Source organism: Microcebus murinus, chromosome 7 (assembly GCF_040939455.1).
Source record: "Microcebus murinus isolate Inina chromosome 7, M.murinus_Inina_mat1.0, whole genome shotgun sequence".
NCBI classification, from domain to species: Eukaryota; Metazoa; Chordata; class Mammalia; order Primates; family Cheirogaleidae; genus Microcebus; species Microcebus murinus.
Window position 1 is genome coordinate 102,620,683 of NC_134110.1, and position 24,813 is coordinate 102,645,495.

Sequence of the window (24,813 nt, forward strand, 5' to 3'; positions counted from 1 at the left end):
CCCGTGGGGAAGCGGCGCGGCGCGGGAGCAGCGGCGGCGGGGCGGATCGGGCTCCCAGGCGGCGGCAGGGGCGGCGGGTGCGACGGGCCGGCCCGCGCCCCGAGAGGAGCAGGGCGTCTGGGCAGGAGAGGGCGAACTCCGCACCTGTCCGCCTCGGTAAACGCGGCCTCCGCCCGCCCACGCCGAACCCGGCGCTTCTTTCTTCAGTCGGACCTAGAAGCTGGGCCGCTGGCCAGGGGAAGCGGCGACCGGGAGACCCGTAAACCTGGGGCGGGCGGGTGCGACGCAGCGAGGTGCCTTAATGGAGCCCAGTGTCCGGGACCCCGGGGAGGCGTTCTGTGCGGAGCCCGAGGCTGGTGTCCGCAGAGGAAGGAGCCAGCGCGGACTTCCAAGGGTCCTGAGCGCGGAGACACGCCCTCGGCCGGTGGGACGACCTCGGGGTCCCCAGACACCGCCCCGCCTCCCGGGCCCGCCCCACACCCGAGGCGCACGGGCTTAAGAGCGCGCGGGGCTGAGTCTCAGTGCCGCTCCAGCCCACGTCCCCAGGACGCAGACAGGACAGGCGGGCTGTGAGGACTCCCGCCGGCCCGCAACTGCCACCGACCCGGCTGTCCGTGTCCTGGGCTGCAGGCCCTCGGGACCCGCCCGGGATCCGCCCTGAGCCTCCCGCTCTCCCCCAGGCGCGCGGACATGCGGCCGGCCAAACCAGGCGCCCCGCTGCGCGCGCTCCTCCTGCTGGCCCTGGCTTTGTCCCCTCGTGGGATCCACGGAAGGCCCCGGGGGCGCAGGGGAGCCCGAGTCGCAGACAAGGAGTCGAAGCCTTTGCATTTTCTGCCCGCAGCCGGGGCCGGCCCGGCTCCCAGCGCCTTCCGAAGCGCAGGTAACGCGTCCGTCGCAGCCCGTCCGTCCTCGGCGCGGGCCCGGGTCGTGGCGGGTGACCCTCGGAGCCCGCGCGGCGCTCGCTTTGGGAGCCGCAGTTAAGCGCAGCGGAGACCGGACACCTCTGCAGACTCCGGGCTCTCAGGGCAAGAAGTGATGAGTTTATGAGATTTGCCATGGTTGAGACTTAAATAACAAAGTCTGGCTGGCAAAGGAACCAGCTTTATATGCCCCCTCCCAGGTGTGGGAATTCTTTCTGGAAATAAACTGGTAGAGCAGCCGAAAGACGCGGTTTCAGCCCCACCCGCCAGGGCTGGCGGACAGGCGATGTACCTGTCCGAGCCTCGTCTCTGCGCCGTCCGGGATTTTGAGAATCAGCTAGGATTACTGCCCTCTGACGCCGCACTCGCGCGGGGGCCCCTTCCCTCCGCCTTGCCGCTGGCCGCAGGGAGTGGCGACCAGCAGCAGAGCTCGCAGGCTGCGGTGGCTCAGGTTAACTCGGACCTGCCCTTGGTCAGGTCAGGAGGGCCACACCGCTGCCGCTCTCAGGTTCTGCTGCTTAGACGCCCGAGGGAAGTGGGGGGAACGAAGAAGGAGAAAATGTACCACTGTGGAGGGCCGCGAGGCGCCCACGGTAGAGAAGTCGCGCGAGCGCGGGAGCGACGCGCTCAGGGAAGAGGAGCTCGGAGTGGCGGCGGGGCGACAGGGGCGGCAGGGGCGGCAGGGGCGGCAGGGGCGACAGGGGCGACAGGGACGGCAGGGGCGGCAGGGCCGACAGGGGCGACAGGGGCGACAGGGGCGGCAGGGGCGGCAGGGGCGACAGGGGCGGCAGGGGCAACAGGGGCGGCAGGGGCGGCAGGGGCGACAGGGGCGACACGGGCGGCAGGAGGGCAGCGAGGGCAGAGAGAGAAGCGACTCGGACGTGTGTGCTCAGACCCTGCAAAAACAGAGAGAGGTGGAGCTGCCGGCTCAGGCGGGGAGCAGAAGGGCCCTGTTCAGGGCTACGTGGTGGCCTTCCCGGACCTGGTGAGAGGACAAACCCTGGGGCGCCTCAGAATGCCCGCAGCTCCCACCTGCTGTCGCCAAGGCTTAGAAGGCCTCTTCTGCTGCGTGCCTCACTTCTCAGAAAGAAAAGAGGGATTTCTTACTATCATTTTTCTTGCGTAATAGTCATGACATAAAAATATACTACTTGTCTGGAGGGTGCTAGTCATGGCGCTACCCAGGGCCAGGGCGCCCGGAGGAGCAGGCGAGAGTGTGCGAGGAGGGAGCGCGCCTGCGCCAGTGGGCAGCTGGCCTGCCCTGCGGAGCGCCCAGGCAGGCGGGGAGGGCGCCGCGACCCGTGCCGGCTGCCTAGCTCAGTGCGTTGCGTTGCCGTGCGGTGCGGGGAGGTGCGGTGCGGTGCGGTGCCGGGAGGGGAGGTGCGGTGCGGTGCGTTGCGGGGAGGTGCGGTGCGTTGCGGGGAGGTGCGGGGAGGTGCGGTGCGGTGCGGGGAGGTGCGGTGCGGTGCGGGGAGGTGCGGGGAGGTGCGGTGCGGTGCGGGGAGGTGCGGTGCGGTGCGGGGAGGGGAGGTGCGGTGCGGTGCGGTGCGGGAGGTGCAGAGAGGAAGTGGGCAGATCTTTCCGTCCACCCGCAGGCCAGTGCGGAGCCTGGGGTGGGGTGGGCGCCGGACGGTGACCACAGCGGTGGATGCAGTGATGGTGCCACAATGATCATGCAGCTTGACTCACAATTACTGTTAGCCCAAATACTTATTTCAGAAAGTGAAATGTCACTTTGTAATGTGGAAGGAGCGGGAGAAAATCTCAAACTACAGAAACATTTATGGCAGTGCGTTAATTCAGTCCCTCGGTTTCACTTAAGTTGAGCAGATATTTTCTCTTTGGTTCAAAGACAGTGGAGACTCACTGAAGTGAGTTACAAGAACAGAGCAGAACATTTTATTAGAAGTTAAAATAAAAGAGACAACAATCTGAAGTTTTAAAAACAACATAGCCTGACAGAAAGCGACCTGTGGTTGCCCTGGAAGCCCACTGTTTTCTGAGCAGTTCGTGGTCTCGTCTTTTGATTGCTGCACCTGTTCACACGGGGAAGAAAGGTGGCTCATTACATCCGTATCTGAGCCTGTGAACGGGACACACGGACACGGATTGGCGACAAACATGAACATGGGAACATGAGAATAGAGGGGACAAGGACCTACCTGGATATTCTCAGGGGACACCCTCAGGGAGTGGCAGGGGTTATAGTTCATTGAGGAGGAAACATCTCCCATGCTCTAGAGGTCGAGGACTCGCATCCCTGCGGGACGTGCCAGGAGTTCCGCCCCGTGACTCTGTGGCAATATAGTAAGCACTGCTCCCCACGCCTAAGGTACCTGTTCTGGGTTCTGGAATCTTTGCAGCACCTGCAGTTGTGCGCTCTCCCTTTTCAGTAGGTTAGGCAACTTCCCTAAACACAGATGTGAGGCGGAGGTGGGGAACCATTGCCAGGCAGAGGGTGCAGTAAATGGGGAACCCGGAGGCAGGAGGGGCCAGCGAGAACTCCCGTAGGATTGGGGTGGGGAAGGGGAAGACACGTGTGTTAGGGGCCCAGAAACACTCACGATTCACCGTCCTTGGCTCTCCTTCCTCCTCACAGCCCACCATTGTTCATGCACGTGTGCATCCATTCGTGTAGCCGCTCAACACACATTTGAGGTCACTCTGATGGGCTTGGGATACGAAGTTAACCAACGCTGTTGACCGTTGTTCTTGAAGAGCTCAGTTCTGTTAATAAATCCTGCCTCAAATGTCAGTGCAGTGGCATTAGCATAGCTCACTACAGCCTCCACCGCCTGGGCTCTAGCATTCTCCCACGTTGGCCTCCTGATTAGCTGGGACTGCAGGTGCCCACCACACCCGGCCGTTTCCTCCTTTCTGTCATCCTCCCACCACCCTAGTGCAGCCCTGCGAGCATTACAGTGACTTTCTGCACCCCCCAGCTCCTTTACACCCCTGCCCTCTGTCTCACTAGGGGGAGGATTGAAAGTGCATGTTGTCACCAGCTTCACCCCTGCCCTCTTGTCCTGTGCTGCCCCCTGCTGTCTCTGATCATCACACAGCAGAAGGGAACAGAAGGAGGAATCCCACCTGACACTACGGTAAGAAGGGGGCAGAAGGGGGCATGGAGTTCTCACCCACTGAAAGACAGGCAAGATCCTCTGGCTGAGGAACAGGCCACAGTGGGAGTAGGGAAGAGGTTAGGAGGAGTTTGTGGCAGAAAAGAAGTTGGTGTGGAATGTGGGAGACAGAAGTGTGAGGGACTTCAGAGAGTGTTAGTGCATGTCATGTCCTCTTTGCTGCCTCTGCCTTTTCAAGAGATTTCTGCAAATATTTACATGCATGCTGTGCTCCCAAGTTTGCTGCCTCCAAACCTCATGTTGAAATTTGATCCCAGTGTTGGAGGTGGAGCCTGATGGGAGGTGTTTGGGTCCTGGGGGTGGATCCCTCAAGAACAGATCAGTGCCATTCCTGGGTGAGTGAGGGAGGCGAGTGAGTTATCACTAGTTGCTTGTGAGAGCTGGTTTTTTAAAAAAAGCTTGGCCCCTCTCTGTCTCTCTTGCCTCCTCTCTGGCCACGTGATCTCTGCCCTTCTCCTCAGTGAGTGGCAGCGACTGAGCCCTCAGCACATGCAGCTGCCCAATCTCTCACTTTTCAGCCACCAGAACCATGAGTCAAATAAACCTTTTTTCTTTACAAATTACCCAGCCTCGGGTATTTCTTTATAGCAACATGCAACAGACTAAGACAAGGCACTGCGAAGTCCTGTAGTAAAGGAAACTTTTATGTAAATTAGCATTATCTAAATTTCTAAAAAGTTTAGCATTATTTGCATCTCATAGAACTAGGTTTTCAAAGAGCCCACTTTTTAAAATGTTGTTTGCGACACTGGGCACAGGCCAGCCCTACTTGAGCACCTGGGGGTCACCAGGAAGGAGCACTGCCCGGCCGGCCATAGGCAATGAAGGAGAGAAGGAAGGGGAACCCAGGAGGCTGGGGGCCAGGCGGGGCTGCCCAGGAGAGTCACTGCAACGTGATCACACGCCAGCTGCTAGTGAAAAAGGCACACCGTTGTTCAATGGGAAAATAAATTATCTAGAGATGAGTTCAGTAAAATGAACTTATCTAAAATTCTCATCTAAAATTACTCATCTAAAATTCTCATCTGAAGTTACTCATCTAAAATTTAAATGCTGTTCTTGAAGAGTGTGCCCATTGTGCATATTTTGTACTTCTAATATTTTACAATTTTATTTTATTTATTTTTTTTTATTCTTTTGTTTTCTTTCTTCTTTTTCCTTTTTTTAAAAAATTTACTTTTCTTTTCCTATTTTTATTTTTGATTTTTTTATTACTTTTTAATCTCTTGATTGTTTATATTTTTATTTCGTAAGATTGATCTTTAGCAATTTTAATATATGTGCATTCAACTTTGCTTAAATTCTACAGAATCTATAATTACTTAATTATGTCCGTAATTTAATCAGTCTACATGTCTAGTTCACACTTGGCAAACTATGTTTTCCCTGTGGACACACAGCAAATCATGTGAGCCAATTATTAAAGAAAACGTCTTGTCTTTATTAAGTGGTAGTTACCTGTATACGTGCTGCCGAAGCGAGCACAAGTGGTAGTTACTTATGAGAAAATGAGAAAACAAAAACACTAAAAAATTTAAACCCTGAAAGACAATCATTTCTGGCTGACAGTTTTTTAAGGAGTTTATTGATGGTATCAGATGTGCTGGTGATCGTTTCCATGAGGCAGAAAGCACGGGTTCTACGTTTGCCTTAGCCACAGAGCTGTGGACCCTGCGCAGGGCGCTTCTCTGAGTTCCGGGTGTGGCGTTTGTGCCACAGGGAAGAGCACATGAGGGGCTTCTGGTGAAGACCGAGCAGCGGAGGTGTGTGAGCACCTGGCAGGGCTCCTGGTCTAGGGCCGGCAGCATTCCCACTCTCTTAAAGTACTGCACAAGTGCCAGCCATGGTGAATCTGGACAGAGCGATGTCGTCATGACCGCCTCAAGACCTGGTTATGCTTATTTATAGGAGATCTTTTCTTTTCTTTTCTTTTCTTTTCTTTTCTTTTCTTTTCTTTTCTTTTCTTTTCTTTTGTTTTCTTTTCTTTTGTTTTCTTTTGTTTTCCTTTCTTTTTTCTTTCCTTTCCCCTTTCCTTTCCTTTCCTTTCCTTTCCTTTTTCCTTTCCTTTCCTTTCCTTTCCTTTCCTTTCCTTTCCTTTCCTTTCCTTTCCTTTCCTTTCCTTTCCTTTCCTTTCCTTTCTTTTCTCTTCTCTTCTCTTCTCTTCTTTTCTTTTTTTTAGGGCAGGGTCTTGCTTCATCACCCAGGCTAGAGTGCAGTGGCCCAATCATAGCTCACAGCAATCTCAAATTCCTGGGCCCAGACAATTCTCTGGCCTCAGCCTCTTATGTAGCTGGGACTACAGGCATGCACCACCATGCCAGGCTAACTTTTAAATTTTTTGTAGAGACAAGGGTCTCGATATTGCTCAGGATGATTTTGAACTCCTGGCCTCAAGCGATCCTCCTGCCTCCACCTCCCATAGTGCTGGGATTACAGGTGTGAGCCACCTCACTGGGCCTATAAGAGATTTTTCTGTTGTCAGTAGATGTATATACCTATTGGTAAGAAAGGAAAAATACCATTTACCCACTGGATTCAAAACACTGTCCGTTTGTGTAACTCTTTCCTGTGACTATCTCCTGTGTTCCCTAATAGATTTAAAAACAAAGTCTTGTTTACATAGGACAGTATTTATAGTCTGAATTTTAGGTTGCAAGAATAGAAATGAATTGCTGTATTAAATAATTATTCATTGCTACTTAATTAATTGGTGAAGTGTTAAAATAGCCATTTCTTAAAAAATTCTTCATTGATGAAGTGAAAATAAAAGATACTTCAGAAGGAAGAAAAGAAACCTAATACATAGGCTAAGGTATGTGGACAATGAGAATTAAACGTGCTTATCCCACATGTCGATGACTTAAATTTTGGTTCAGTTGTATTACTGTATTATTACTGTTTGTGACCTTTATTCATTGATCTTCTAAACCATATGTATCCATTCTTAGGAAAATATTTCCTATGAGTACTTACTCTGTTTTACTATCTAATTAGATACTTAAAATTACTTTGGTAAATTTTTAGCCTGTGGTAATCAGGTAGTAATTGAACATTTCAGAAATGTTCATGGTAAGGCATTTTGAAACATACTCAAAAACTCTTGCTGCACAAAGAATTTCATTGTTTCATCTACAAAAGCAACATAGCATATTTAGAGAAAGTTAGTTTAAAGTTGTTATAGAAGTTTACAGTGAGACAGATAAGCTTTCTTGTAACCATTTTCTGCATTGTTGCCAGAAGATGCGAAACTAATATGATTAGGTCACTGTTCCTCCCAGTATCTGTCATCACCTGCCTTAAAATATACCTGGGATTTGTTTAATCAGGGATGATGAGACCATAGACGAGGAAGTGATATTTGAAGGAAGAAGTTTATTTTGACAAGTTCCTAAAAACAGGGACACAGCACACCACACAGGGCCACGTGGAACCAGGGCCACTTAGAGGAAGAAGGGACGGGAGCTGTGGCAAGAGCAGGCTGAGGCAAGTGAGGGGAAGCAGGTTCAGGACTGGGTGGTCTGAATCATCTCAGTGGGCCCTGGTGCCGAGGTCCGTCCCCGGTTGTCTGGCACCTGGCCCTGTGTAGTTGGGATGGGGAACAGTGGCTGAATAGATCATTTTCTTGACAGCAGTCTTTGAATGAAATGACTAAAGTTTAAATTAAACATGAATTGGCCTGTGGTTTAAAACCAGAAGGAAATCTACTTTGCAACATGATTTTGTATTTTTTTCCAGTCCTTTGGACTAATTTAATATTTTGTCCTTTGGTAAATAAGCAATATAATGTTGGAAACTTGTCATAGTATTTTATAACTGAGGACTTAGGAAGGACTTTGGAGATGATTTAGTTTGTCTACCTCAGTTTATAAAAGAAACCCGAGGAATCTTTGGAGGTGTGTGGCCTGACACAGAGTTTTGCTTTGGTTGGGAAAGCAAGGCATGGCTGTCTGGTCTTAGGACAGGACACAAGGCGAAGTTGGGTGCAGAGTATGAGTTAATACAACTACATGTTTGAGCCTAGATCATTTAAAATGACTTTTATGTGCTCCTTGTGATATCATCAGTGAAATATTACAAATACTGTACATTCCAAAAATATGTTCCATTAAATATTACGTGCCATAGTATAATTTTAGAAATAATTTAAACACTGGATGTATTAAAATCAAATTCCTCATTTCCACCACACACATATTTGCTTGCTCCATCAGCTGAAAGGGCCTGGAAGTCACGACACCCCAGTGCAAGGAGCACACCAAGGGCCCAGATCTTAGTTTCTAAGACTATTCTCCTGTAAAAGGCTCCAGGGCTCCTTGGAGAAATCCCTGATGCTAGGATCAGGACAGGAAATAATACAAGATGAATCTGGAGCATCTGGTAGTGCCAGAAAGTAAAAAAAAGTGATAAAAATGTAAAGCCATAAAAATGACAAAACCCCCCACAATGACAGGGAGATTTTGGAGGGAAGCAGGAACCAACAAAACCAGTTCCCAATGGCCAAAGCTGGAACCATCTGAACAATCAAAGAAAGCAGTATGAGATTATAACCCAAAGTGTAAAATATGCACCATGAGTCCCTGCTGGTATAAATATTAATAAGTGATTGACTAAATAAATAAACAACGGAGGGAGGAGAGACAAGCCTCCCATGAGAGGAATTCTAAATAACACACGTGGACACTGTGCCCTCAAGGCGGGGAGCACGACTCCGGGTTTGCACGAGTGGGCGGAGCACGGTGGCCTCCTTCCCAGGAGAACAATGTGGAGAGGGGGAGACAGCAACTTCGCAGAGCAGAGAGCTGGCAGACACTCCCTCAGTCAAGGTCAACACCAACAGTCATAAACAAGTGGATAACATGCACCCTTGACAGGAGGTGACAAAAATGGCACTTTACATTAGTGTTCTTAACCCCAGTTTAATCATGAGAGAAATATCAGAAAAATCTCAAATGAGGGACATTCTACAAAATACCTGACCAGGACTCTTCAAAGTTGTCAGTTATCAAACACAAGAAACGACTGAGAAACTGTCACAGCCAAGAGAAGCCTAAGGAGAGATGACGACTAAGTGTGATGTGGGCTCCCGAGACAGGAAAAGGACATCGAGTGAAACCTGAGGAAATCCGAGTGAAGTAACATGTCAGCGTTGGTTCATTAGCTGCAGGAAATGCCCTGCAGTGTCCGATGCTAGTAATCGGAGAAGCTGGGAATGCTCTGTGGTTGGGTGCACAATGCTTCTGTACGCCTGAAACTGCCCAGTGACAAAAAGCTCATTTAAAAAATATTATATCACTCTTATACGCAGTTGAGATCTTCCAGAACATTCTGTTTTTTAGTTTTGGGGTGTAAATTCTGTCTTTTGAAGCTATTTGTGAGAAAGAGGAGAATTAAATAATTCATTTTTTCAAAAGCTATTTAGAATCTCAGAAAAAAATCTAAATAATAGTACTACAATAATTTTAAGCATTCTATTACAAATAACCTATAGTGAGTGGTGTTTTAAAAATATTTTCTATTTTGAGAAGTTTTTCAGTCAGAATACTCTTTGTAGGTGGGTCTGTGCAACTTGTATTGGCCAAATTGGCGATTTCTTTTACGAGGGATAGCAATGGAACCTCATATTACAGAATATATTTATTTATTTAAAAGTTGTGCACCCATTGAAGTTTTGTAAATGTCATGCTTTTGATATCTTGGTTAAACCATTTAAAAATAATTTTGAACAAATTATTGTGAAAATAAATAACTTTTATAATGCAAATAATCAATTTCAATTTGTTTGTTTAGTAAACTCAGACTTCCTTATGTTAGGAATTGAGTTGTGTTCCCCCCAAAAATATGTTAAGTTTCTAGTCTCCTAGTGTCTCAGAATGTGACCTTATTAGGAAATACAGTCATTGCAGACGCAATTAGTTAAAATGAGGAAGGTTATACTGGAGCACAGTGGCTGGGCCCTTAATTCAGTGTGACTGGTGTCCTTAATGAGATGACGGCCATGCGAAGACACCTGGACACCGAGCTCCGTGTGATGGCAAAGGCAGAGGTTGGACCGACACATGGACAAGCCAGAGAACGGCAAGGATTGCCAGCACCCACGAGAAGCTGGAAAACGCAGGGAGGCAAGCTTCTCCTGCGCCTGCAGAGAGAGCATGGCCCTGCCCTCACCTTGACTTTAGACTTCTAGCCTCCTTACTGTGAGGCAGTAAGTTTCTGTTGGTGAAAGCCATCCAATTTGTGGAACTCTGTTATGGCAGCTATAGGAAATGAATACACAATAGTGCCTTTTCCTAATGCGGAACCTATCTGTACTTCTCTGTATGCAAAGTATGAGAAAGCACTCACAGCACTCGCCTGTCTCCGTGGCTCAGAAGCAGTCGCAGACAGTGTGCACACAAACGGGCGTGAACCCGAGGCACTGTGTTCCAGGTGAAAAAGGCGGACTCCGTGGGCGTTGGCCTGGTCTGCGTTTCTAACAAGCTCCTGGGACATGCTGATGCTGCTGGTCTGTGGAACATATTTTAAATAGCAAAAAAATTAGAAGATAATAAGTAGTCAGTTCAGATTTACTTTTTTATCTTGTGTGTAATTTGCAGCCTAAATATTAATAACATTAGACCTCATAAAAAGTTACATAAAAAAGAAAGTTATACACATACATCCCTCTGTTTAAACATCTTCATCTCTAATAGAAGCATGATATAAAATATATTTTTATAAATATTTATACATTTACAAGTATTTATTGGCATATATGCCAATATTACTACATAAGGAAAAAAGATACACATTTTATGTCAGTTTAATTTTAAATACTTTTAATTTTGTATTTTATTTTATTTTATTTTTTTTATTTATTTATTTTTTTTTTTTGAGACAGAGTCTCACTTTGTTGCCCAGGCTAGAGTGAGTGCCGTGGCGTCAGCCTAGCTCACAGCAACCTCAAACTCCTGGGCTCGAGTGATCCTTCTGCCTCAGCCTCCCGGGTAGCTGGGACTACAGGCATGCGCCACCATGCCCGGCTAATTTTTTATATATATATCAGTTGGCCAATTAATTTCTTTCTATTTATAGTAGAGACGGGGTCTCGCTCTTGCTCAGGCTGGTTTTGAACTCCTGACCTTGAGCAATCTGCCCGCCTCGGCCTCCCAAGAGCTAGGATTACAGGCGTGAGCCACAGCGCCCGGCCTAATTTTGTATTTTAAAAGTATTGCTTCAATATGTTTAAAAGTCAACATCTTTTTCTACCATATACTTAATAAATTTGCAATTTTCTGTAAATACTTATATTTTCCACCAGCAATTCTCTTAGCAGTGAGATAATAAAGGTAATTGTTCTTATTTTTGAAAATAGTACTGTTTTTATATATTGAAAAAGAGATTAATAGTGCCATCTGTTTAACTAAAATAAATGATAACTCAAAGAACTATGCAGTAAGCATTTTAAGCACCTAATATAATAACAGATTAAAACATAAAATAATGTCCCACAGTACCTACAAAAGACTGAGGATCAATTAACATGGCTTTTCAAGAGTCAATCATATCAGAACAAATTATCTTTATGGTAAAATAGTAAAATTACATGCAAATAGAAGCATACAATAAACATTTTCTATTATTTTAGTTTTTAATTGTACTGTTATGTTTTTTTATTGTTTCACATATCTCTACTCATTTGTTAACAAGAATATAGGAGCGAGAGACAAACACGCCAACATATACACACACGCATATGCAAATCTATTATTTTAAAAGATATTATAAATTTAAAATCGATGAGGGCGCCAGATAGCAACTGTTTGGGTTAAATAAAAACTGGAAAGTTTTACAGATTGGATGACTGAGATACCAGTTTACTCAAGTTGTTCCAGGATAATGACCATGTATTACGCAGGAGTGAAACGTACGTTTTAGACTGCTGTCCAGCACGGCAGCCACAAACTACCCGTGGCTCTTGAGCAGTTGAAATGTGGCTGGACCAAACTGAGATGTGCTATGAGTATAAAATACACCCTGGATTTTGAAAACTTAGTATAAAAAATGTAAAAATATCTCATTAGTAATTTTAAAATATTGAATACATGTTGAAATGGTAATAGTTTGGATGCATTGGGTTAGATAAAGTAAATTATTAAATTAATTCACATTTCCTTTTACTTTTTTAATGTGCCTAATAAAACATTTAAAATTATGTATGTGGTTCACATTTCTATCATTATAGACATTACTTTCTTAGACCATTTTCCATCAGACATTTATCAACTAATTTTGTTGTTTGCAGCAGTTCTCTTACCAGTTATTCATGTAATGTTTTGGGGACTATAAACTATCATAAGGCTGGGCACAGTGGCTCACTCTGAGAGGCTGAGGAGGGAGGATTGCTTGAGGCCAGGAGTTTGAGACAAGCCTGGGCAATGTAGCGAGGGCCCATATCTACAAAAATTTAAAAATTTAAAAATTAGCCGGATATGATGGAGTCTGCCTGTAGACCCAGCTACTCAGGAGGCGGAAGGCAGGAGACTCTCTTGAGCCCAGGAATTGGAGGGTGCAGTGAGCTGTGATCATGCCATTCATCTCTCCAAACAAACAAACAAATTAGCCAGGCATGGTGGTGGGAGCCTGTAGTCCCAACTACTTGAATGGCTGAGGTGGGAGAACTGCATAAGCCCAGGAGTTTGAGGCTGCAGTGAGCTGTGATCAGGCCACTGCATTCCAGACTGAGTGACACAGCAAGGCCTCCTCATAAAAAAAAAAAAGAAAAGAAAAGAAAAAAAATGAAGCTCAGCTATGCCATTCCCTAGCCTAAAACTCTTTGACTTCATCACCCATAAAACTAAGCACAAAGTTTGTAAACAGCTCTAACCTGTCTCTCTCTTTCAGCCACTTGGATATTCCTCAAATACTTTAACACACTGCAGTCCCCTCTTCCATCTCTTCTTACCTAGAAATCTCTGGCTCGTTACTTTGGTTGTCATCTTAAACGTCACTTCCTTGTTTCAGTTAAATCAATCTGTTTTGTATTCCTGTATTCCTATCTGATGGTTGTACCTTGAAATTAAAATTCAAGTGTATTAAAATTGTGGTTTCCTTGGTGGCCTATATGGGGTGCAAATGAGACATTGATTGTTTCCATTTAAAGGTTAACAGCCCTCTGTGTCCTCCGTCAGCAAAGCACTGCTGATCACAGGTGAACAGGACAGCATCCCTTGCCTCAAACCCCCCCAGATGTGCACAGTGCACTGTCATGCTAATCAGAATGTGACAACTGCTTTGGTAGAAGTCACAAAATGTGTTACCACGGTGGAGAAAAAGGGACAATTTTCTTAAAATATGTAGTTACCTACAAACCTGAGTGTTATCACTGTCCTAGGGGCTACAGATTAGAATTATAGTCTAAGTGCTTTCAGACATAGAATTATTTACAAAGTCTTTGAATGTGCTTTAGCCATAGTAGGTACTGCCAGTGCACTCGGCTGGCTCACCTTCCAGAAAGCCCCTGGCCCCAAGGCCACACAGAGAATCAATGCCAAAGAAGCCAATTTGCTACATTTGGTTTCCGAGAAGAAGTGGGGAAAGACCTGTGTTCAGGTTGGAATGTTATTGACGAGAACACCGAAAGATTTACATGAGGAAACACTTTCATATTCACTGCTCTTTTGTTTTCCTGGATTAGGTTTTTTTTGAGACACAGTCTCACTTTGTTGCCCAGGCTAGAGTGAGTGCCGTGGCGTCAGCCTCGCTCACAGCAACCTCAAACTCCTGGGCTCAAGAGATCCTCCTGCCTCAGCCTCCCAAGTAGCTGGGACTACAGGCATGCGCCACCATGCCCGGCTAATTTTTTTTATATATATTAGTTGGTCAATTAATTTCTTTCTATTTATAGTAGAGACAGGGGTCTCGCTCTTGCTCAGGCTGGCTTCGAACTCCTGACCTCGAGCAATCCGCCTGCCTTGGCCTCCCAGAGTGCTAGGATTACAGGCGTGAGCCACAGCGCCGGCCTGGATTAGTTTTAATTGTAAAATGCAGCTGTTCATCGTCAGATGGGCAGGGAGCCTCCACCGTGCCGCGCCCTGGGGCCGCTGGAGCGCCCTGAGCCCACACAGGCCCTCGCGGGCCCCAGACTCACCTGCCGGGAGACGACCACTGCTCACTCACCCGTTATGCTCATATGATGTTTGAGGTACAGATGAGCCATTTTATAATAGAAACATTGTAAGTTTAAACATGTAACTGCTCGCAAATATTGAGGCCTAAGTGTTTTATTTAAGTTTTCTCTCCCTTTAAAAGAGTTGAATATACTCCTGACTGTTTTTTACAAATTGCTTTTTCTGGATGATGCATTTTTAGTGAGTACAAGATAAAGTCTGAGATGCAGTTTGATTTTTAAATTTTATTTTATTTTAAGCACAGAGCCTTTTAAGTGGAAGAGTATCATGAGCTGAAGTACGTTGCAATCTGCTTACTCTTGGCTACTGCAGAGAAAAAGGATTATGGGGAGAAGACAGGTTAGAAAGCTGCTGCTGAAGTGGTCACGAAAGTTCGATGGCTTGGACCAGCCTTGTGTTAATGGGTGGAGAAAGAAGTGCATAGGTCTGGATAATTTTGGGGGGTTGGATGTAGTGGTGAGGCAAAGAGGAACTTCTTGATTTGGGGCCTGAGCAAGGAATATAGAGTGATGGATGCCATTCACTGAGACTGAGAACATGGAAGAGAAATAGGTACAGGCAGAGGGGAAAACCAGATGTCCTACTCAGTGTGGGCACTTCTGGAAGGCCTGCAAGTTGCCTTGAGAGAGAAGTAGAGCAAGAAGTTAGCTCTACTGGAGTTCTGGGGCCCCAGGAGCTGGTCAGGGCTGGAGATACAGATTTGGGATCAGCTATATAAACTGCCCTGGATTCATGTGTTTAGTGCTTTATTAAGTGCATAATATTGTTATGATGCAAATTGTTAATGATGGAAATGTATTCAAGAAATTCTGAAGTTCTTTTCCTTTTCAGAAATATTCCCAAGAGATTTGAAGTTAAAAGACAAAGACAAATTCATAAAGCATTTCACAGGCAAGTATAAAATTTATCACTGATTCCATTAAATAAAAAGATTGTGTGCAGATTACTATGTTAGACACTGAGGATACAATGATAATGTCTGTAGGAAACTCACAATCTGGTGGGGGAGCTGGACAAATGCTATTAACTTGTATTAACGCTAATGTAAACCATATATTTTTTTAAGAGACAGGGTCTCACTCTGTTGCCCAGGCTGGAGTACAGTGGTGTCATCATAGCTCATTGCAGCCTCCCATTGCTGGGCTAAAGCCATCCTCCTGCCTCAGCCTCCAGAGTAGCAGGAAATACAGGCTTATGTCACCATCCCTGACTAATTTTTAAATTTTTTGTAGAAATGAGATCTTGCTATGTTGTCCAGGCTGATCCTGAACTGGGCTCAAGCAATCCTCCTGCCTTAGCCTCCCAAAGTGCTAGGATTGCAGATGTGAACCATTGCGCCCACTCCAGATCTTGATTAGTAATAAAGTATAAAGTTTTAGGAATACACAGGAAGTGAATAATGTGGCCAAGAACCACCAGGAAGGGCTTGTAGTGGACACAAATTTAAGTTTGGCTTTATGGGATACGATTGGGCTTTAAGGGATAAGTTGGGCTTTAAGGGATAAATAAGGGTTTCTCCTCAAGGCATTCAGGCCAGAAGCCCATTGAGCAAGGCATAAAGGCTCACGGTGTGGTTTGGGGAAGGACAGGAGGGTGGTGTGTACGGGCGGTGGTGGGTTTAGGTAGGGATATATGTGACCACTGGGCACATACATGGCTGGAAAGGTAGGAAGGAGTCGTACTGTGGAAATCTTTTTTTAAAAGATACTTTTTTAAAAAAAAATTCTTCACACTAGTGTATTTAGGGGTTCTACTTTCACTCCTCAATAGAATTTATGTATTTCTCAGATGCTTCTTCATCAGTTCCATCAGTTCCATCAGCTCATCAGCTCATCAGTTCCATCTTCCTAACAAGATTTGTTGACAAGTCCCGGATTTTCTACAGAGCTTCATTAATTCCAGTTACTTCTCCTGATAAGGGAGAATGGAGCTCGCGAGCAGCTTGCACACTTTCCAAAGCACCAAACTCACCTTGTTTGTTTGATTTTGTCCCAGCTTCAGGCCGACTACAGTAAACAACATCTCCCACGGCTTCCTGTGCAAATTGCTGCTTCCCACGGTTCCTGCACCTTTTCCGTTGTTATCCGTTCGTGCTTCCCTGAGTTCACGCGCTGAGAGCAGGGCGGGTCCTCCCCGCCACCAGGGCCGCCCCAGCGCCGTGTCCCCAGGGTACCGAGGGTTCCGGGCGCCGGGCTGCGTCTCTGCCACCAGCCCGGAGGGGCGGTGTGGAGTCTTAAATGGCATGCAATCTTAAATGGCACTTGTATTGCTCATGGGAGCAATAGAAGTTTTTGAACATGGAAGAGACAGACTTTCATATGCCACATCTAAGCACAGATGAAATGTTCTTAGGACACTCTCTGGTTCTTCGTATCAAATTTGTGAATGATTTACGCATCACCCTGTGCCCCAAGTTCTAGCAAATCACTACATTATTTCGAACAGTCCCCACCCACCCCCATTTACTATTGTTATTGTCCCTCTGTTCCTCATCACTGCGGCTACCTTTTACTCTGTTGCATCTCAGCTCCTCACGTGGTAAAGATGTGGTTTTCCCACTTAATTAAATCCAAGGGCCATGTCTGTTCATCAACTTCAGAATGACGGCCCTGTGGGTGAAGCAGAGACCGGGGGAGGGCGCGGCGGGCTGTTGAGTGACTCCAGGCAGCTGTGAGCAGCAGGACTGTGGACTCCCTACCTCGGTCACTGTCGCGAAAGGCAGACTCAGAAGGGAGGGGTGATGGCTTGGATGGGGCCCCCTGGATTTATGGAGAGAAAGAAGGAACTCTCAGGCCCTGCACACTTTATAATAGTCCTTGACACTAATAAGACATAAATTACTATCAATAGAAAATGGAATAAATGTCTTCGAACATAAACATTAATTCCTATTAAATAAAAAACTAGGAAACAAAAAGTAGAAACGAAGGGTACTCATTTTTTATTTTTCACATCCATTTTGCTCTCAGCAGATTTTTTTTCTGTCTAGAGTTTTTCCCCCCCTAATTATTCTAGAGAGTTCTACTGACAGTGAAGATTCCATTATGTGAGATGTTGAGAATGTGGAATGAATTTAGATAATTTTTCACAGACCACAATAATTTTCATTACCTCCCACACAGCTGAGTGAAGGAAACGCTCTCAGGCAAGTTCTTTTAAGGGTGTGGAAGGGTGTAAGCCACAGTTATATTATCTCTGTCCATAACGTGCTAGCAAATTAGTTTGGAAAACATGCCCATGTTTATAGTAAGCATTCTTTTCCTGTCCACTAGGGCCAGTCACATTTTCAGCTGAATGTAGCAAACATTTCCATCGACTCTATTACAATACCAGGGATTGCTCAACACCCGCCTGTAAGTAGCTTTGGCAGTTTTTTTTTTTAAAATGTATTTAACAATAAATGCATGTATTTTAAACTTCAGTTGTCTGCAGGTGGGAAGTAATAGACTAAACATTGTATAAGATGTTATTAATGACATTGACAGCACCTGAGGCTTGTGCATGTTGTTGAGACTCTAAGGAGTGAACCCATGTTCTAGTTGGGAAAATACCCAAATCCGAAAATAGCCAGATTTCTTTAAAGACCAAAATGTTTGTCAGGATTTAAACTTTTTATTATTAGCATTCCTTAGCATAAATAAAGTGCTCTCTCATGTAAATGAAAAAAAAAATAAGAGGACTATGAAGTACAAGTCAAAAGTTATTTTAAAGTAAATAGTTTTTGTATCACATAATATATACAATGCGTGCTGGATGTCTCTGAGTAATGATAGCATGTATTCTGAAGGTTGCTCTAGTGAATTCTTTTGGATACTTAAGTTTCTGAGTTAATAATAATTCAGAACATAATATTTAAGTGCCATCATTGAAAGTGCTCAAATTATGATTATGTGTGGTAACTCAGTTTGTTGTTTTTAAATTCTTTTCTAAGCTCCAACTTTCCTTTTAAAGAAAATCAATGCTAAGAATTTTCTTTCCTTTTAACTAGATTGCTCATCTTGAGGAATATTTAATTTTATTCAGGATGTTGAGTCAGATTTGTTATACTTTTTTAAACAACTTGCATTTAATGACTAGGGAAAAGTAGTCACATTGGGTTCAAGGCAAAATGACTAACTGTAGCACAGAATGGTGGAGAAAGTGCAAGTTTTGGGATCAAACTGTTTTCTAATTATAAGATAATTAACATTGTGAGACTCTTTTCTCATCTTTAAAGTGAATATTATAATACTCCCTTCCTGACTGTATTATTAGAATTGATTGATAAAAAACATGTTAAGCACTTGATATATTAGATGCTTATTAAAATGTAGCTATCATTATATGTGTTAGGGACAATAATTAACATGATTCTTTTCACATTTGTAGGCACTATCTACACAATTTACCTTTAAATGTTTTTTCTAGATTACAAAAGATGTGCTAGATTGCTAACAAGATTATCGGTGAGTCCACTCTGCTCACAGACCTAGCTAGAAAACCTCTCCTGTGAGTACTTATTTTTCTTATCCTACTTAATAGTTTAATTTAATTTTTTTTACACTTTTCTTTTTCTTTTTAGTTGACATAGAATAATTGTACATATTTATGGGGGTGTGACTTTGCAATACTTGTATATCTTAAACATTTATTATTTCTTTGTGTTGTAAATATTAAAAATCCTCTTTGAGCTTTATGAAAATATACAATAAGTTATAGTTAACCATATTCGCCCTACAGTGTTGAACTCACTCTACCATAACTTATTCCTCCTATCTAGCTGTAATTTGTATCTGTTAACCAACTTCTCCTCATCCTTCCCCTTTCCTCCCTCCTTCCCTTCCCAGCTTCTAATACCCACAATTCTACTGCCTACTTCCATGAGCTCAAATTTTTTAAGCCTCCACGTATGGGTGATGATATGTTGTAGTTATCTTTCTGTGCTTAACTTATTTCACTTAACATAATGTTCTCCAGACTCACCCATGTTGCCTTGAGTGACAGAATTTCATTTTTTTCTATGACTGAATAGTATTACATTATATATATATATATATATATATATATATATATATATATATACCACATTTTCTTTATCCATTCACCTGTTGATAAACATTTAGGTTGTTCTGTGTCTTGGCTTTTGTGAATAGTGTTGTAATAAACATGAGGGTGCAGGTATCCCTTTGATATACTGATTTCCTTTCTTTGGATAAATACCCAGTAGTGGGATTTGGGGGTCATATGGTAGTTCTATTTTTAGTTTTATGAGGAACCTCCATACTATTATTCAAAGTGGCTGTATTCATTTACATTCCCACCAACAATGTGTGAGCGTTCCCAGAGGGTTTGCTTTTCTTAGCATCCTCACCAGCATTTGTTATTTTTGTCTTTTTGCAAGTAGCCATTCTCACTGGAATGAGATGATGTCTCATGGTGGTTATGATTTGGATTTCCCTGATGATTGGTGATGTTGAGCATTTTTTTTTCATATATCTGTTGGCCATTTGTAGGTCTTCTGTTGAGAAATGTCTATTTAGATCGTTTGTCCACTCTGAAATCAGATTTTTTTTTCTTTTTTTTTTTTTTGCTGTTGAGTTGTTTTAGTTCCTTGTATATTCTAGGCCAGGTGTCCTCAAACTACAGCCCGAGGGCCACATGTGGCCCGCCGAGGACATTTACCTGGCCCACCGAGTGTTTTTGCCACCGCTGCCTATCGTGCTTAGGAGCCGACTTGTTCCTGGCCCACAGTGCGCATGTGTGGAATGTGCGCCGCACTCTCCAACGGCCCTCCAACAGTCTGAGGGACAGTGAACTGGCCCCCTGTTTAAAAAGTTTGAGGACCCCTGTTCTAGACATTAATTCCTGTCAGATGAATAGTTTGTAAATATTTTCTCTCATTCTATAGGTTGTCTCTTCAACTCTGTCAATAGTCTAACTTACCTAAGAAAACGAACAATGTAAGAAACCAGGAAGCTAATCTTAGCAATACCTAGTAAATTTAATCTGTGGGTTTTTCACTGTTAAAACTTGGTCTAAATACACAGACTGCTTTATTGAATTAATTTAAAATGTCCTCAGCAGTGATTGAATTAAATAAGATAAACAGCTTTTTTGGCAACCTTACCAGCCCAGAGTGATTTAAAAAAAATCTTTCAACATTTGGTGTTATTTTATGATTGTGCAGAAACATTATGCAGATAGACATTAGATGAACAAAACTATTTACAAGTCTATCTTTTTTTAACTGGCCAAACAATGTAATAAAAGTGAAACTGGTCTTAAAACTTTGCTTTACACAATGTAGGGAAGAACACAGAGAAAGTACTAGAAACATAGAAGAAAAAGCAAAGAATAAAAGTATAGAATAAACATGAAATCATCATCTGCTCTAGCCTATTACTTTACATTTAAATGATCAGAATTTTCATTCTGGCTAAATTCCCCTTGGAGCTCTAGGGCAATAATGTATTTGTACAATCCTAAGTAAATTTAATGTAAATTGTAACATTTATTTACAAAGGTAGAATCTATACAACATATTGAAAGATATCCATTTCTTTGCAAATATTTTTCTGATGAATAGTTCTTTCCCACTGTAGTACAAAGTCAATATTTTTTGGGGCCGGCATTTCAGTACCCTGGACAAGTACCTACAAGGAAAATAGTTCCTCAGGTTATGAAGGTGGGAATGAAAGTCATGGGGTACCTGTAGTCTAGAAGTACCCATAAATATTTTGAACTGGCCAGTAGAACTCAACCTATCCCACATAACTGCATGGATGTTTACTTAAACCATCTCCCAGGTTTGTTGTGATAGTTCCTGAGACAATCCTGACCTTATTGCTGTTACTAATTTTATTCTTATTTTCAAAGCTATTATTACAAATTAATGATAATAATTAGGACTATTAATTCTGCATATCTACAGTTGCTAAATTTTTTTTTTTGTTGTTGTTGTTGTTGTTTTTGTTGTTTTTTTTTTTGAGACAGAGTCTCACTTTGTTGCCTAGGCTAGAGTGAGTGCCGTGGCGTCAGCCTAGCTCACAGCAACCTCAAACTCCTGGCTCAAGCAATCCTTCTGCTTCAGCCTCCCAAGTAGCTGGGACTACAGGCATGCGCCACCATGCCCAGCTAACTTTTTCTACATATATTAGTTGGACAATTAATTTCTTTCTATTTATAGTAGAGACGGGGTCTTGTTCTTGCTCAGGCTGGTTTTGAACTCCTGACCTCGAGCAATCCGCCTGCCTTGGCCTCCCAGAGAGCTAGGATTACAGGCGTGAGCCACCGCGCCCAGCCTACAGTTGCTAAATTAAAAATTTTCTTTCTTTGATAAAGAAAATGGACTAAATCATTTCTGTTGCAAGATACCTGAATCAATTACTCTCAACTTGTCTCAAAGTTTTTGAATAATGCAAAACATGAATAAATCAAGAAAATTCATTTGGCTATTGAAATGACTTGCATCAAGTCATATTTATCTCTTGCTTTGTTTTTAACATATTCTACGTAAATGAGTGAATTTACATAAAGTTCAAAAATAACATAATACTAGGAAAGTTCTCCCCAAACAAGTACTGTATTATAATTTAAAATAATATACATACATTTAACAATGTACAGATTCTTCTGAGACTGACTCCATAGAAGACAAAGCTAATCAATATAACTCTTTAAAACTGTAGACTTTAGAAAGTTGTGATTTCCCCTGTATGAGTTATCTGTGACAGTATCTGTTTCATCTATTTCTTTCTCTCTTTCTTTTTTTTTTGTTTTTACGAGACAGAGTCTTGCTCTGTTGCCCAGGCTAGAGTGCTATTGGCATCAGCCTAGCTCATAGCAACCTCAAACTCCTGGGCTCAAGCAATCCTTCTGTCTCAGCCTCCTGAGTAGCTGGGACTACAGGCATACACCACCATGGCTAATTTTTTTTATACATATTTTTAGTTAGCCAATTAATTTCTTTCTATCTTTAGTAGAAACAAGGTCTTACTCTTGCTCAGGCTGGTCTTGAACTCCTGACCTTGGGTGATCCTCCTGCCTCGGCCTCCCAGAGTGCTATGATTACAGGCATGAGCCACGGCACCTGGCCAGTATCTGTTTCTGTTTATTTAACAAAACATTACAATAACAATATTACAGATAAATCGTAGGGATATTTTATTAGTTATTTAGGTGATATCAAGTTCATTTTCTGGAGTGTGTCTAGATGTCATAAAACTTTAAAGGGGAAAATCATCATTTAAAATCTTTAAAAGTATGGATCAGCCGTCCTCCTTTTCCACACACAATAGCCAGCATTCTTAGGATTAGACTGTAAATTAAGGGTCCACAGATTCTTTAAGTAGAAAACTAAAATAAAATATAACTGTTACAACTGTATGCATTTTAAAGTATGCTAACAACCAGGTCATAAATGATGTATTTCTTCTTTTCCCCCCACAGGCATTTCTTAAGAATGTATTAATTTAATTTGAAGAAGAAAGTACCTGGAATTATACTAAATGTAAAAAGAGATGAAATTTGTAATTTTATAGATATTATAATGAGTAAAATGAAAGACTTCCCAGAAATAACTAATTAGCTGTATCCTATCATAGAATGGAGTCTTTTGGTTTATCTTTGTGTATATAGTAATATATAATTTTTTAAAACAGAGTTTAAATCACATATTGCAAATTGAATATTAAAAATGCTATTCTACTTTATTTTTGCTAGATATATTATTTTCTTATATTGTTAACATTCTGTACTAAAGATTTAATCATGTAAGTTATACCTTAGAGTGCTAGTGAGAAATGATTGTTTTACATATGAGTTTTAGTAACATGTTTGTCAAATAGTCATATATGAAGGTAAATTTTATAGTTCTTATTTATAATATTTAAATACATTTATTTGGAATGTGTTGTCTTTACTTGCATTAATTTGAAATGTGAATTTTATTAAAACTGAAATATGAAAAAATGTGTTTTTTTAAATTAAAGATATTTGTAGTAGTATTGAAGTATGATTGCTGTGTGTATAGATGTGTATAAATATGTACCTTTTGAATTGATAACTAGGATCCTGGGACAATTTCTGTATTTTGAAGTTAGAACATACTGTATTGCTGTCTTAAATAAAGGGATGTCCAGTTCTCAGACTGGAGAGCTGTAAGTCAGGGAGTGAGAAGAATGTACAGTTTGCCTGGATGCTCTGTTTAGACTATAACAAAACACTCTGATACATTCAAGTAGTGTCATTTAAATACAATAATGAAAAAAATCAGAAACCTACAATAAAATGGAAAAGTGGAAAATGCCTATCCTTTTAAAGAGTAGACAAAGCGTGAGTTGCTCAAAAATGCATACACAGAACCATTGTTGACTTTTTATCACTTTTCAACTGTTTGTGTTGGGGTCATGAAGACATATTTATTATTAATAATATCTCTGTACCATATGGAAGACATCAATTTCTCAGCACTTTTGGTCTCTTCCATAACTAAGTGTATTGTGTCTATTTGTGTATGTAAACATATTCATCATAAAAAAACCCTCAAAAATGCCCTTTGGCTTCAGGGATATTATGAAGATATATTCTTAATTTTTGGTTTTAGTTTCTTTAATCTATAGGCAAAGATTTACAAATAATTATGTTTAAAAATATGGGAAGAAAGGAAAATTCTGCAATAATGATATATAATAAAGAATGAAAAAACTATGTTTTTATTTAGATATAATTGTCATAATAATTATAATACTTTACTACATCTGGAAAAATCAAGTAGTTTTTGATTATAACTATGTAGAGAGTTGGCAGTTATTTATATAAAAGTGAAGAGGCTATTGAATGATGACAAGTAGGAACTTATTGGTGGAAGGTGTGGTGGCTCACACCTGTAATCCCAGCACTCTGGGAGGCTGAGGCAGGAGGATAGTTGGAGGTCAGAAGTTTGAGACCAGCCCGAGTAAGAGCAATACCCTGTCTCTACTAAAAACAGAAAAAATTAGCCAGGTGTAGTGGTGTTCGCCTGTAGTCCCAGCTACTTGGGAGGCTGAGGCAGGAGGATCACTTAAGCCCAGGAGTTTGAGATTGTTGTGAGCTAGGCTGATGCCACAGTGCTCTAGCCCAGGTGATAGAGTGAGACTCTGTCTCAAAACAAAACAAAACAAAACAAAATATAAAAATAATTTATTGGTGAGACATATTTGGCTGAAACACAGAAAATAGCCTTCATGGTTAGTATGGTTTCAATAAGATAAATTATTTCAGATGCAATTCTATGAAACTAGATTTTAAACATTTTGTAGATGAATAATGTGCCTCAGAAATGTGTCTATGATATATATTTTTTAAAAAATCCACAAGGATTGATTAAAAGTTTCTCCAATTAGAATAAGTTTATTTTACTACATGATACTCATTTTCTCATTGTATTAACATCAATTTAGAGAGGTTGAGAGTGTAAGAACAGAGGGATTTTTTATTTGTTTCTATAAAGATTTTCTCCCATGGGAAAATAAGTGATTGAAAGGTGAGTAGGGTGAAATATTCATGAATATTCACAGTAACACCCGCACATCAGAGAAGTGATCTCATTGTCTAAGCAGCAAGTCAGGA

At 42.5% G+C, this 24,813-nt stretch overlaps 1 protein-coding gene and 1 long non-coding RNA gene across 2 annotated transcripts; one reads left to right on the plus strand and one right to left on the minus strand.

The window, feature by feature from the left end:
* The first annotated feature begins 514 nt into the window (after positions 1–514).
* On the plus strand, positions 515–23,868 carry ALKAL1 (ALK and LTK ligand 1). Its single transcript, XM_012790056.2, has 5 exons — positions 515–880; positions 15,058–15,117; positions 17,499–17,579; positions 18,634–18,714; positions 22,654–23,868. Exons 1-4 carry the CDS (start codon positions 691–693, stop codon positions 18,696–18,698), a joined length of 396 nt encoding a protein of 131 aa, XP_012645510.2. The 5' UTR covers positions 515–690; the 3' UTR covers positions 18,699–18,714; positions 22,654–23,868.
* On the minus strand, positions 2,793–4,262 carry LOC105885258 (uncharacterized). Its single transcript, XR_012920232.1, has 2 exons — positions 3,083–4,262; positions 2,793–2,956 (listed from the first exon to the last, which is right to left on the minus strand). It is a non-coding gene; the product is annotated as an uncharacterized LOC105885258 (long non-coding RNA).
* Positions 23,869–24,813: the final 945 nt, after the last annotated feature.

Excerpts from the sequence above, each read along its gene's own strand:
- ALKAL1 (XM_012790056.2), top strand. The coding sequence starts at position 691 with ATGCGGCCGGCCAAACCAGGCGCCCCGCTGCGCGCGCTCCTCCTGCTG. Across the intron at positions 15,118-17,498 it reads ATTCATAAAGCATTTCACAG|GGCCAGTCACATTTTCAGCT; the intron begins GCAAGTATAAAA and ends CCTGTCCACTAG. Across the intron at positions 17,580-18,633 it reads GGATTGCTCAACACCCGCCT|ATTACAAAAGATGTGCTAGA; the intron begins GTAAGTAGCTTT and ends TGTTTTTTCTAG.